Source organism: Eriocheir sinensis, chromosome 21 (genome assembly GCF_024679095.1).
Source record: "Eriocheir sinensis breed Jianghai 21 chromosome 21, ASM2467909v1, whole genome shotgun sequence".
NCBI lineage: Eukaryota > Metazoa > Arthropoda > Malacostraca > Decapoda > Varunidae > Eriocheir > Eriocheir sinensis.
Window position 1 is genome coordinate 12632887 of NC_066529.1, and position 13624 is coordinate 12646510.

Sequence of the window (13624 nt, forward strand, 5' to 3'; positions counted from 1 at the left end):
GCGCAGGCGAGTGTTTATAGTGGCGCCATCTTGCACTGGCTCATGCTGCCCCCCGGAACTCGTTCTTGATTCGCTTGGACGGCTTCCTCTAGAGTCCGGGTTGATGGGTGATCTTCAGGACAGCATGTGGGTAGTTTTAAGCCACTCGGCGGTGACCGAAAAATCCGAGTGGTAGCGTGGGGATTCGAACCCGCGTCGTCCATCACGCGGTGAATATGGGCCCAGTTCGCTACAATATATATATATATATATATATATATATATATATATATATATATATATATATATATATATATATATATATATATATATATATATATATATATATATATATATATATATATATATATATATATATATATATATATATATATATATATGATGTGTGTGTGTGTGTGTGTGTGTGTGTGTGTTCCCATACTGAGGAAATTTGATATACAGGTAACTTTCAGGTATGAAAACACAATAAAACAATCATTGATAAGAATAGCCAGCCGTCATCATCAGGCGTAGTATACAAAATACCTTGTAAGGACTGTAACAAGTTCTATGTTGGCCAAACTGGAAAGGATTTACGAACAAGAATATCCCCACACAAATACAGTGTTAGAACCGCACAGGAAGGAAGTGTTTTTTTTCCAACATAAAGCATCATATGATCACTATATTGATTGGTCTAGTTCTAAGGTTTTAGCAAAAGGTAAAGGTTTTAAAGAAAGATATGTAATTAAGTCATGCCTTATTGCAGGGACCTACTCCACAAACATGAATATCAGCTACGGCCACTTCAAATGTGATAAATTTCTAACTGAAATAATTGTTAAAAAATACCCCCCTGATTAAACACACACACACATACACACACACACACACACACACACACACACACACACACACACACACACACACACACACACACGACACGCTATCAGCCATTTTATAATTCAGTCAATAAGTTTATGTTTGATGCTTGCAGGTGGCCATTAGAAAATCTATGCAGAACAACTTACAGGGCGTAATGAAGGACATCTCCTTGCCAACACACGAAGCCGGTTGTTTCCCAAGTAACACTACCAATCTCAGGTACGACGCTATGTACATGAAGCTTTACACGGCAGCAAAGGAAGCCAGGCTCGGAACCACAAACAAAAACTTAATAACGACGCCGCTGCTCAACCAGTCCTACTACGTGTTCAACAACCCTGGACCTCGTGCCCTCCTCATGGACCATCGGGACCTGCTGCGTTCCATTCTCAGGTTCAAAGACGAGATAATCTCCAAGGCTATTGGAAACATTGACAAGGCCATCAAACCATACAACGCTACGTATTACCGAAGGGACTTTCCTATCGTCACTGTGCATGTTCGGCGATCGGACTACACTGGCTACATCAGAAGGAAATATAACTTGACGCAGTTGGACGAAGTTTACTTCAAAAGAGCCTTTGACTTCTACAAGGAAAGGTGAGACGTGAGGGAATATTCAGTATTTGCATTGCACTTTTTTTTTCGATGAAAAAATAAGTAATCATAAATTGTTTAAAGCTTAGCTTCAAACACCCACACCCACACGGGAAAGCTCCGCAGTCGTTCGTTTTGTCATCGCGCCAATATCTCGTTTCCTACTTAACCACTGCTCTTCTGTTGTTCTATATGTATTCTACTAACCTTCAAACCTCCCTGAAAATCATAGAAAAGAGTGTAGAGATCACAAAAACTGTGAAAATAGCCATGAAATGTGTGTGGAAACCCGTGCCGCCGCGGTCAGAGTAGGCCATGAAAATTATATAGTACTCCGCGGCAGCCAAACCAGCGGCTCATCACAGCTAAAATACAATTGGCCTTGATCTACGAAGGGGGGGGGGGGGGGGCGCTTCGTCCCCCTAGTCACCCCCTTAGGAGCCTAAGACAGGTGAATATACATGAACTTCCTATTAAGAGGAAATAGTCGACTATAAAATAAAAACAGCTCAATTCTTTCGTTCCAAACGATATGTATTATGAAAAGTATATAAATTATCAGTAATTTGCCACTGACAGGTTGAAAGGGCCCGTGTTCCTTGTGCTGAGTGACGACCTGGCGTGGTGCAGGAAAAATCTGGCGACAAAGGACGTGGTGGTCATGGGTGAGTAACTCAGGTAGTAAGAGTGAAAGCAGATTGGCGAGATCGTTTTTGCGTTGCCCCGCGGATCCTTTCCTCCCCGCCGCTCTATCACACAGTCTCACTACCTAGCTGTTCCTTTCATATGTTACCTATAGCTAACAGATGAGAGGAATGGATAGGTGTTGGGACTGTGTAGCAGAGCGGCGGGGAGGAAAGGACCCGCGGGAGCCAACGCAAAAAAGGTCTCGCCAATCTGCTGTCACTATAACTAAGTTAATCTACTAAACCATCCTCATTGCCATCACCAATATCTGAAATTCTAAACACATCCCCTCCCTTTCTTAAAGATCCCTTACAAAGCTTCGATCTTTCTTATCCATGTCAAGGAACTACTCAACCGTGACTAATTCACCCATTTCTAATGCATGGTTTCATAAATTTTAGTTCTGAAATCTTCCATTACTTTGGAGATTGATGATTATATTTGTCAGTGTGTGTGTGTGTGTGTGTGTGTGTGTGTGTGTGTGTGTGTGTGTGTGTAGTAACTGGAATTGCCTGTATTTGTTTCCCAGATGGAGCAACCGCGGCCGTAGATATGGCTACAGTCAGCCTTGGAGACCACCACGTCACCAGTTACGGCACCTACAGCTTTACTGCAGCCTTGTTGGGTCCCGGGCACATCACACACCCCATCGACCACAACAGACGGTACAAGGTCGTTGACTGTGTGCAATCATCTTACTTCCATTTTATATCCAGGGACAAGACATATGAGATTGACAACTCTCGTGTAAAACTGGTGTAGTGTCTTTGGTGGCTCGGAGATAATAGTGTAGAAAATATGGCGGTAGGAGAGACAAATTACGTCAAGAAAAGGAAAATAGGCAAGAGGACCTGTGGCATGCAAGGTTGCTGCTGCCAACTCTACATTCATTAACCATGAATGAGTGTGTTGCCACTCACCAGGGTTGAAAAAAATCATTATTTAAAAAAAAGAAAAAAAAATCGATTTAATTGGTTTGAATCGGAGTTTTATGATTTCAATCGATATTTTTTATATTTAAATTATTTTTTTTGCATTAATCCTTGTTTGTTTCCACTGATTATTTGTTTCAGTTCAGCCATTTTCTTGTATTAAACTTTGCCAATGTTAATTAAATGAAACCAAAGTTTAATATACATTACCCAAGATGAGTTTTTCACACAAATATCATAAGTAACCATAAAAATCATAAGTTGCCTACTTATCTATTTATATGTTGTCAAATTTGGATCATATTAATAAGAAATTAGACTTAATCATGTTACTTTGCATTAAGAATATAATTAAGCTCATTAATTAAACTTCATAATTACATTTATTGTTATTATCAACAAAAAGACCTTACTTTCTTTTCTTATGCTGTTGAATATTTTTCTTGTAAGAGATGTCAATGATTCATTGGTGCCTGACATGCTACAGGACCAGTACAGGATAAGTAAAGGACAAGTAGACTTCATACTTTTCCTGTACAACTGCTTCACATGTTCTTCCTTCTTCCTTACACACACACACACACACACACACACACACACACACACACACACACACACACACACACACCCAGATATATATATATATATATATATATATATATATATATATATATATATATATATATATATATATATATATATATATATATATATATATATATATATATATATATATATATATATATATATATATATATATATATATATATATATATATATATATATATATATATATACCGTAACATATATCATGGGATATTTTACTCATGATATAACACTTAAGTCATCTTAAACCCAGTACACTGTTTGCACGATTCTTAGCCTGAATACAATGGGCCCTTGGACGAAGGTCACTGCTCACTAAGACTCCTAAGTCCCTCTCACACCCAGACCTGCTTAGAGGAGTGTCATTTAAGGAGTAGTTACGTGAGGGGTTATTCCTACCTACACTCAAAATACAGTACTACACTTCCCGACATTAAATTCCATCTGCCACTTCCCCGCCCAATCATATAGCCTGTCAAGCTCATCCTGGAGAAAGCTAGCGTCCTGGTCTGATTGGATTACTCTACCGATCTTGGTATCATCTACGAATTTACTGACATCACTACTAATCCCTGTGTCCAAGTCATTGATGTAAATGATAAAAAGCAGCGGACCAAGCACCGACCCCTGCGGGACTCCACTCGTAACACTGCCCCATTCAGATTTTTTATCATTGATTAGCACTCTCTGCTTTCTCCCACTAAGCCACGCCCTGATCCAGTTCAAGACTTTCCCATTTACGCCGTGAGCCTGTAATTTTAGTAATAGCCGGTGATGAGGGACTTTGTCGAACGCTTTACTGAAATCTAGATAAAATATGTCATAGCTTTCATCTCTGTCAACCGCCTCGATTACTTTAGTGTAGAAGGACAACAGATTTAGAGGCAAGACCTACCTTTCGTGAACCCATGCTGTGAGTCGTGAATTAAACTATGCTCCTCTAGATGGTCCCAAATGCTCCTAGCTATAATCGACTCCAGCATTTTGCCTACAACTGATGTTAAGCTAATTGGGTGATAATTTAAGGTGGCTGACTTGTTTCCCTTTTTGAAAATCGGCGTTACATTAGTTACTTTCCATTGGCTGGGCACGTACCCAGAATTTACCGACATAGGTAAGTGGGCCACTGAGGGCCTCCTTGCATTCTTTCAGGACACGCGTGAATATTTCGTCATGGCCTGGCGATTTGTTTTTCTTCAACCTACCAATCTCATCCTGGACTACCTGCCTGGTGATGGTCACATCTCTCAACTTGTCGTTATCTTCTCCCTCATATACCTGAACTCTCTCCGGAATGGTTGTTAGATTTTCCTGTGTGAAAACTGAGAGGAAATAGTCGTTCAACATTTTACTCATATCTTCCCCATTCTCAACGAGCTCTCCTGTGTTTGTATTCAACGGCCCAAAACTTTCTCTTGTTTTCGTTCTGTATAATTTAAAGAAGCCCTTTGGATCGCTCTAGGCCTCGTTGGCTACCCTAATCTCGTAATTCCTTTTTGCTAGGCGACTGTTCTTCTCCGATCTGGCTAGTTCAACATACCTACCCCTGAGGTGGGTGTCCCCATTCTTTATTTTCCTATAAATTCCTCTCTTCAAGCCAACCTCATTTTTGAGTCTGCGGGTCATCCATTTAGGGTCATTAATTTCCTTTTTACGTGCTTGGTAAGGGATATGCTGTCTCTGACCCTCTGCTATTACACTAAATTATTGTAGGTCAGCTCCACATGGCTCCCATGTCCTTCAGGCTCCTGCCCAGAGATCTGGCCCTCATCTAGCCCCAAGGTTTCCCAATTTACCTCCTCACGGTGTCTTCTAAGCCCCTCGTAATCGGCTCTTCTAAAGTCTGGCACCAACACAGTGTTGAGCTCATGGTGTAATGTATATATTATCATATGAATGTATGAATGTATGTGTCGAAACACAAGCTCAGTGTCACCACAGGATGTTAGTGGACACGTAGGTGCTTATGGTCGTGAGAACAGAAGCTGGGTTGACGCTAAATCAGGAAGGATCAGGACCGGAACGTTGTAAGTTCCGGCAAGTCATCACCGGAAGATACACCCTTCCGGCGAACCAACAACACAAATAAAACGTGCGAGCAGCGCCAAGAGGGCAGACAAGAAGACGGGTTGCGGACACGAGCTCCGCCGCTCCGCGCTGGGTGTGGATTGCTTTTCGTTTCGTCCGACGGCTCACATAAACTTTGTAACTATTGTGTAAAATTGTCAATACCATTTTTATACTAAAACCCACACACCTTTTAATGTCCCAGTGAGAGAGAGTGAACAAAGTGAACTAAACGAATTAAGGCTTCCGCTCGGCCCACACATCATCTACATCACTTAACTAAAGGATATTGTGTTATCTCACCTACTACAATCAACTTAGAAGCAGGCTACGGTAACACCGGCCCTTCAACAAGTGAGGTAACAGTTCGCGCCTTAAAAAAACATTTAACAAACAAACACTTAACACGCATAACCAAAAGTATACTAAAAATTGGTAACATAAATGGTGGCAGCGTTTTTTCCTTTGTCTTTTTTTACTATTCCAAATAGCTCCATTACCATGTATCCTAATGACAGTTTAATCAATTTAACTTTTCTAGGATGCATCATGTAAATAAATTTTCGAGCTATTATTTTGTTTTCTCGGAATATAACTCAGCTTCCACGTCCATGACTCTAGCCCAGTTTACCTCAACCTGTATGTACATTACCCATTTCTTGTTACTTGCATGATTATTTTTATTATGATTGGTATTTCCCTATGTTGTATCGTTAGACCGGCTCTGACTTGTATAATAATCTTTAGAGCAACTGTAACAAGACCACGATTAGCTAGTACACATTGCGAGACTGTAACATGGGTAGGTACACTACTTTTAAAGGTCGGGTGAGTCGCGGAGTCGCGACTTTTAGGCGACCGAGCGATGTAATGTATATATTATCATGTAAATATGAATGTATGAATTTATGTGTCGAAACACAAGCTCAGTGTCACCACAGGATGTTAGTGGACACGTAGGTGCTTATGGTCGTGCGAACAGAAGCTGGGTTGACGTTAAATCAGCAAGGATCAGCACCGGAACGTTGTAAGTTCCGGCAAGTCATCACCGGAAGATACACCCTTCCGGCGAACCAGCAACGCAAATAAAACGAGCGAAAAGCGCCAAGAGGGCAGACAAGAAGACGGGCAGCGGGCACGAGCTCCGCCGCTCCGCGCTGAGTGTGGCTTGCTTTTCGTTTCGTGCGACGGCTCACATAAACTTTGTAACTATTGTGTGAAATTGTCAATACCGTTTTTATACTAAAAACCACACACCTTTTAATGTCCCAGTGAGAGAGAGTGAACAAAGTGAACTAAACGAACTAAGGCTTCCGCTCGGCCCACACATCATCTACATCACTTAACTAAAGGCTATTGTGTTATCTCACCTACTACAATCAACTCAGAAGCAGGCTACGGTAATTCCGGCCCTTCAACGAGTGAGGTAACAGTTCGCGCCTTAATAAAACACTTAACAAACAAACACTTAACACGCCCATCCAAAAGTATAATAAAAATTGGAAACAATGGATCACCGCCCAGTCTAAGTTAAACCTAATCTCCTTGTGATCACTACCACGTAGCTCTTCCCCTACATCTAGCTCATTGGTCATATTCTCGTTGTTAGTTAAGACCAAGTCCAAAATGTTGATACCTCTGGTCGGCTCAGTTACTGTCTGCTTGAGAAAATTGTCCTGTACTACTTTCAGAAAATCCTCAGACTTTAGATCTCCCACCACGCCTTCCCAGTCCATATTCCTATATGGTTGAAATCCCCCATGATGCAGGAATTTTTGTTTCTGCATGCCCTTCCAACCTCTTGTAGTAATGTCTGTGTCCTGCCTGTCTAGGCTGGGTGGCTTATATAGAACCCCAAGAGTTAGTTTCTCTTTCCCTCTGTGGAAGTCCACCCAAATTGACTCGGAGTCGCCGTTTGTTTGAACAGAATTGTTAGCGGTACATTGAAGTGTGTTTTTAACATAAAGAGCCCCCCCCCTCCCCTACTTCCCTTTCTACCCTAGGCAACATGTCTGCGGTCCAAGGAAAAGTAAACTGACGGGTCATGATAAACACAACACATAGAAACTTTACATTGTTTCTGGTAGTAATGGTGGCAGATGTTTATGTAGTTTCAAGATCAATCACTACCGTAGTATAGGAACTCGGCAGCCTGTGGTTTAGGAGCATCAATTGCGGGTTGCTTACGACCTTGGGAGGCGGCAGCGCTCTGAAGATTCAGAGAGACTTTAATTAAGTTTGGGTGCTTCTTTTCGAGTGTTATTGCTGTGGTGGGTTGATTTACCTGCACATCATGGTATAAAACATTGTTGACAGTGCTTGGGACGTCTTTCTATTACTTGCAAACCACTTCCTCGCGTCCTTCTGACGCCTAAACCAGGAACAGGAGTACAAAGTATAAAGATAAGGAAGGACTTAAACAAATATGAGAGAAAGCTTACGAAAGAATTACAGGAAAAAAAGACGAGACAAAGAGGAGATTTTTTTTTTTTTTTTTACTGGAAAACGATGGATATGGATATCACGATGAGAATCAACAACGGAAAGAAAAGAAACATACAAATGTGCAGAAGAGGGCAAGTAAAACTATGAAGTGGGAATTAGGATTATGTATACCTTTTGTGAGCTGCCTCTCTATCTTTGACAGCACGAGAACAAGCGTGATTAAACCAAGGCTTTTTAGCATGAGGAGTAGAGAAAGTACGTGGAATGTATGCCTCTATTCCAGAGACAATCACCTCTGTGATGCATTGGGCACACACAGAGGGGTCTCGCTCCTGGAAGCAGTAATCAAGTGTCCTGGTATTTACACAAAATTTTTGTTATTATCCTATAAACGAAACAATCTTAACACTATATGACCTTATTGGATTATCCAGTTATTTAAGTAAATTCATTTATAGTAAATAACTGAGAGGTATTGAGAGTGTGTGTGGCAGGCAGGTGCGGGGCTTAGCTGAAACCGCAGTGGCAACCCTTTCGCCCGCCAGATTCTCCTAGATAGTCGGGTAGTAACGGACACTCAGTGTTTCAAGCAAGTACACTGCCCCGCGCTCCCCTCCTTTGCTGTCGCTGATATTGCTTTATTGTTTCTTGCTTCTAATTCCTGGCCTTCTTCATAACTTCCTTCCTTCTGGTCACAGTGCTAAAGATTAATAAGAAATGGTTCACAGATGATATATAATAGTGAAGCTGGAAATATGTGTTTCTAGTCATTTGAAGCCTAATACATCTCCGGACATCGATTTCTTTTGCGGTGAGTGCACTTATATATATATATATATATATATATATATATATATATATATATATATATATATATATATATATATATATATATATATATATACTTTTTTATTAGTCATTTATTATCCTTCCCTCTTATCCCATTTCATGATCCCTGTTTCTTATCTTAGACACCAGTTCTGAATAGCTATCTGTAATACATTATTCATTCATAAGTTCACGAAGAATTTATAAGAGATGGTGGTATTTTTTTTTTTTTAGGGATGTGAGAAAACAGTAGGTGGAATTCTTGAAGTGGAGAGAGAGAGAGAGAGAGAGAGAGAGAGAGAGAGAGAGAGAGAGAGAGAGTAGTTATACTAAAAAAAAATATTAGCCTAATGCATCTCCGTAAAAGAGATGGTGGTATGTTTCTAAGGATGTGTGGAAACAAGTGTTGTAGGTGGAATTCCTGAAGTGGAGAGAGAGAGAGAGAGAGAGAGAGAGAGAGAGAGAGAGAGAGAACGCGGGGGGAAGGTTATAAGAGAAAGGAAAGGAATAAAAAAGGATGATATACAAGATGAACCGATTTTGAGGGAGGAATAGAAAGAAAGGAAGATTATGGAGTAAAAGTATAATTCTCTCTCTCTCTCTCTCTCTCTCTCTCTCTCTCTCTCTCTCTCTCTCTCCATTTCAGGAATTCCACCTACAACACTTGTTTCCTCACATCCTTAGAAAAAATACCACCATCTCTTTTATCAATTCTTCGTGGACTTATGAGTGAATAATGTATTACAGATGGCTATTCAGAACTTGTGTCTAATATAAGTAACAGGGAGCATGAAATGGGGTAAGAGGTAAGGATAATAAGTGAAAACAAAAAAAAGTATATATATAAATGCACTCACCGCAAAAGAAATCAGAGACACACCAGTCCTCGTCGACAGACCGCCTTGGTCGGCTAGATTTTGATCGCCGATAGAGGCGGTCTGTCGGCACCAAGGTAAATATAGTCTACCGACAGGTAAAATCGTCCCCCCCAAACGCTGGCTCTAAATTTGCGCTTCTGAGTGCGGGGGTGAGTGACGTCAGAGCGTGGGTAGGAGGAGAGGTTTCAGAGCTAACAGACATGACATGACATGAAGTGGCTTGCAGGACGTGCATGGGGAACTTCTTTACACACATACAGCACATACAGCATGTGACAAGAGGCAAAAAAAAATTGTATACCAATTCTGTAGACAATGAAAAGAATAAATAACCTGCTCGACACAGAAATAAATCAAGACAACGGGGAGCTCCGTTGAATGAAGAAGCTCACCCACGTCCAAGACCCAGACCTATACCACTCTGACGTCACGGGTATGGGCGGAGTTTGGTACCTTGCCCTGTCGGTAGACTATATTTACCTTGGTCGGCACCCTGCTACGGGCCGCCTTTGGGAAAGGCCCGTGCTCCCCTCCCTTGTACAGGGAAGGAGCATTCATTAAAAAAAAAAAAAAAAAAAAATAAAAAAAAAAAAAAAAAAATCGGTCAGAAGATGCATTAGGCTAATATTTTTTTGTATGACTCTCTCTCTCTCTCTCTCTCTCTCTCTCTCTCTCTCTCTCTCTCTCTCTCTCTCTCTCTCTCTCTCTCTCTCTCTCTCTCTCTCTCTCTCTCTCTCTCTCTCTCTCTCAAGCAAGAGTGGCTTTAAAACGCAGAAACTGAGCGGGCAGAAGAGATGTTAGTGTTGTGCTTAAGTTTTTTTGTATATCTTACTGATACTAAAACGAACTGATATGAAAATGTGACTTCATGGGTCCATGCGCACTACCAGTGGGGAGCTACATGCAAAATTTGGTGAGGCTAGGTGAAAAAATACAGTCAGGGCGCCTTTTTATTGTTTTGAGAGTTTGCCCGTCTAATATTAAGGCGGTTCCGCCTACACCCGTCAAGAATACGGAGTCTATGGTTACAGGGAAAAGACTAGTTGGTCAGGAGTTCTTTAAGTCTATGTCACCTTTTTTTAATTAATATAAAATGGTGGAGTTTTCCCAGGTTCTTTTTTTCTAAGATCGGGTTACAGCGCCGGTAAGCTTTCATGATCGGCTTGTTGGTTGGACCCAGCACGTTAGTGGCGCTAGCGGTATTTTATAATGGCACTATCATAGCTAGGCTTATGCTGTCCCTTGGAGCTCCACTTGATCTTCTTCAGCGAGTTTCGCTAGATTCCGGGTTGAAAGATAGACAACAGGACAGCAGGTGGGTAGTGTTAGGTCACTAGGCGATGACTGAACATTGTCAGCTTGTAGCGGCGGGCAGGACTTGACCCTGGGTCCTCCAGGAAACCGCGCCCGCAAGCTGACCACACATTAACCATTTGTATATATCTGAGCTCGTTATTTTGAAGCATGAAATCGCCTGAATCTTTAATTAGGCCGGTAATGCCATATTCTGCTTTGCTCGTACTCATTCCTTTCAAAACACTTTATTTCATCCATGGTTATACCGGGACCTTCCAAGTTTGGCGAATCATTTTCCTCATCACCACCCTTCTGCCCACCATGATCCCTCTTCAATATCGGCAACCCTAACGACCTCCTTCATATTATTGGTAACGTTGACATTTGCATCTTATAGAATTTAGAGTAAACAGCTAAAATATGCCAATGTTCTCTTGGTTGCTTCCATGCTTTTGCCCCATCTTTTCTAGCTGCGTCGATCTCATCCATGTTCAAATTCATGTTTTGTCATTTCTGCCAACTATGTGCTCTAGTCATCTCTTTTGATTATGATTTTCATATCATAGCCTTTATAAGATTCATTTCTTTAATTTACTCGTACTGTCACTGTTCATTGGTGACGTTCCTCTTACTCGTAGTGCTGCTTCCATTACACCTTCACTTACTTTTGTCATTTGCTTCCTCGATATTTCCTTCAAGGTTTCAACGCTATCAAATAGATTAAATAACTTATGACTTATTGAACAAAGTGTGTGTGTGTGTGTGTGTGTGTGTGTGTGTGTGTGTGTGTGTGAACACCTGCAACTATTTGAATTAATTTCGTTATCAACAATGATTTTTACGTGTGTGTGTATGTGCGTGTGTGTGTGTGTGTGTGTGTGTGTGTGTGTGTGTGTGTGTATGATACTGGATACGTGTGCAAGTGAACATGAGCAAGTGGGCTAAGTACAGCAAAAAGTACTGTAAAGAATGGGAAGCAGCGGACGGTCTCAAAGAGTGGATAAGGAGTATATCCCCGGTGAAGATACGCATGCAGCTTGCAAATTATGCAAAACTACAATAAGAGCACATCACAGATCTTCTCAAGCATAGTCACACAGCAAAACATAAGAAAAATGCTAAGTGTACGATAATACACTTGTAGTAGTAGTGGTAGTAGTAATAATAGTAGTAGAGAAGATTTTCAGGATATATGGAATTTTGCATTGTCGCTGCTAGCTCTCCCAATAAACAATGCCTCCGTAGAACGAGTAGATTACCAAATGAATATTGTAAAAAATAAGTTAAGAAACAGAATGCAGCATGCAAGTTTGGAGAGTACCTTACTTGTAGTACATACACAAAGACACGGAGATTACTAAAAGTAGTAGTAGTAGTTTTAATAATAGTACTTGTAGCAGTAGTAGTAGTAGTAGTAGTAGTATGGTAGTAGTAGTAGTAGTAGTAGTAGTAGCGAACAGAGTTGGGGCTAATGACCTCCAAACTATGGAGCCCTCCATGATTATGTGTTGGGAAAATAAACATGGGTGGAGGTATCATTTATGTAGTAGAAAAAAAAAGTAGTAGTAGTAGTAGTAGTAGTAGTAGTAGTAGTAGTAGTAGTAGTAGTAGTTGTAGTAGTAGTGGTGGTAGTAGTAGTAGTAGTAGTAGTAGTAGTAGTAAGAACAGTAGCAGTAGTAGTAGTAGTAGTAGTAGTAGTAGTAGTAATAGTAGCAGTAGTAGTAGTAGTAGTAGTAGTAGTAGTAAGAACAGTAGCAGCAGCAGTAGTAGTAGTAGTAGTAGTAGTAGTAGTAGTAGTAGTAGAAGTAGTAAGAACAGTAGTAGTAGTAGTAGTAGTAGTAGTAGTAGTAATAGTAGTAAGAACAGTAGTAGTAGTAGTAGTAAGAACAGTAGTAGTAGTAGTAGTAGTAGTAGTAGTAGTAGTAGTAGTAGTAGTAGTAGTAAGAATAGTAGTAGTAGTTGTAGTAAGAGTAGTAGAAGTAGTAGGAGCAGCAGTAGTAAGAACCGCGTCTCTATTCCCGCGCACTTCTACCCCAAAACCAGCCAAAATCCCGCGGACTCCACCTTCCGAAAGAGCCCAAAAGGAGCCCTCTAGGCCCAGTTTATTAATAACATGAGTGTTGCGCTAAAATCGAGAAAGGTAGAAAATTGAGACATACTTTATTCAAACCTATACTACTACTACTAATAATAATAGTAATAATAATAAAGATTATATATATATATATATATATATATATATATATATATATATATATATATATATATATATATATATATATATATATATATATATATATATATACATATGAGTAGTTAGCGTGCGGGTAGCATTCACGGCGCCATGGACAACGTTGGTTCGAATCCACACGCTACCACCTGGGATTTTTCAGTCACCGCCGAGTGGCCTAAGACTACCCATAT

The 13624-nt window shown here is 40.5% G+C and overlaps 2 protein-coding genes across 10 annotated transcripts in view; both read left to right on the forward strand.

Moving 5' to 3' along the window:
- LOC127001697 (galactoside alpha-(1,2)-fucosyltransferase 1-like) overlaps window positions 1–3460 on the forward strand; it is a 34674-nt gene extending 31214 nt beyond the window's left edge. For all 3 annotated transcript variants that reach the window (XM_050866733.1, XM_050866732.1, XM_050866735.1), the window contains exons 4-6: window positions 977–1464; window positions 2041–2126; window positions 2678–3460. In XM_050866733.1, the coding sequence (XP_050722690.1) occupies window positions 977–1464; window positions 2041–2126; window positions 2678–2910 (807 nt within the window). In that variant the 3' untranslated portion in view covers window positions 2911–3460. The remainder of the gene's footprint in view (window positions 1–976; window positions 1465–2040; window positions 2127–2677) is intronic.
- A 5314-nt stretch (window positions 3461–8774) lies between these two features.
- The window catches only part of LOC127001699 (galactoside alpha-(1,2)-fucosyltransferase 1-like), a 46207-nt gene continuing 41357 nt past the window's right edge, over window positions 8775–13624 (forward strand). Inside the window, exon 1 of one of the 7 annotated variants that reach the window (XM_050866742.1) lies at window positions 8775–8791. Coding sequence is in view for 1 of the 7 variants with exons in the window: in XM_050866743.1 (XP_050722700.1) it covers window positions 10781–10817 (37 nt within the window). In the remaining 6 variants the exon portion in view is untranslated. Of the gene's footprint in view, window positions 8792–8817; window positions 9010–10670; window positions 10818–10853; window positions 11572–13624 lie in introns of those variants that run through there. The other 6 variants (XM_050866746.1, XM_050866741.1, XM_050866743.1 and 3 more) reach the window with 6 other exon arrangements.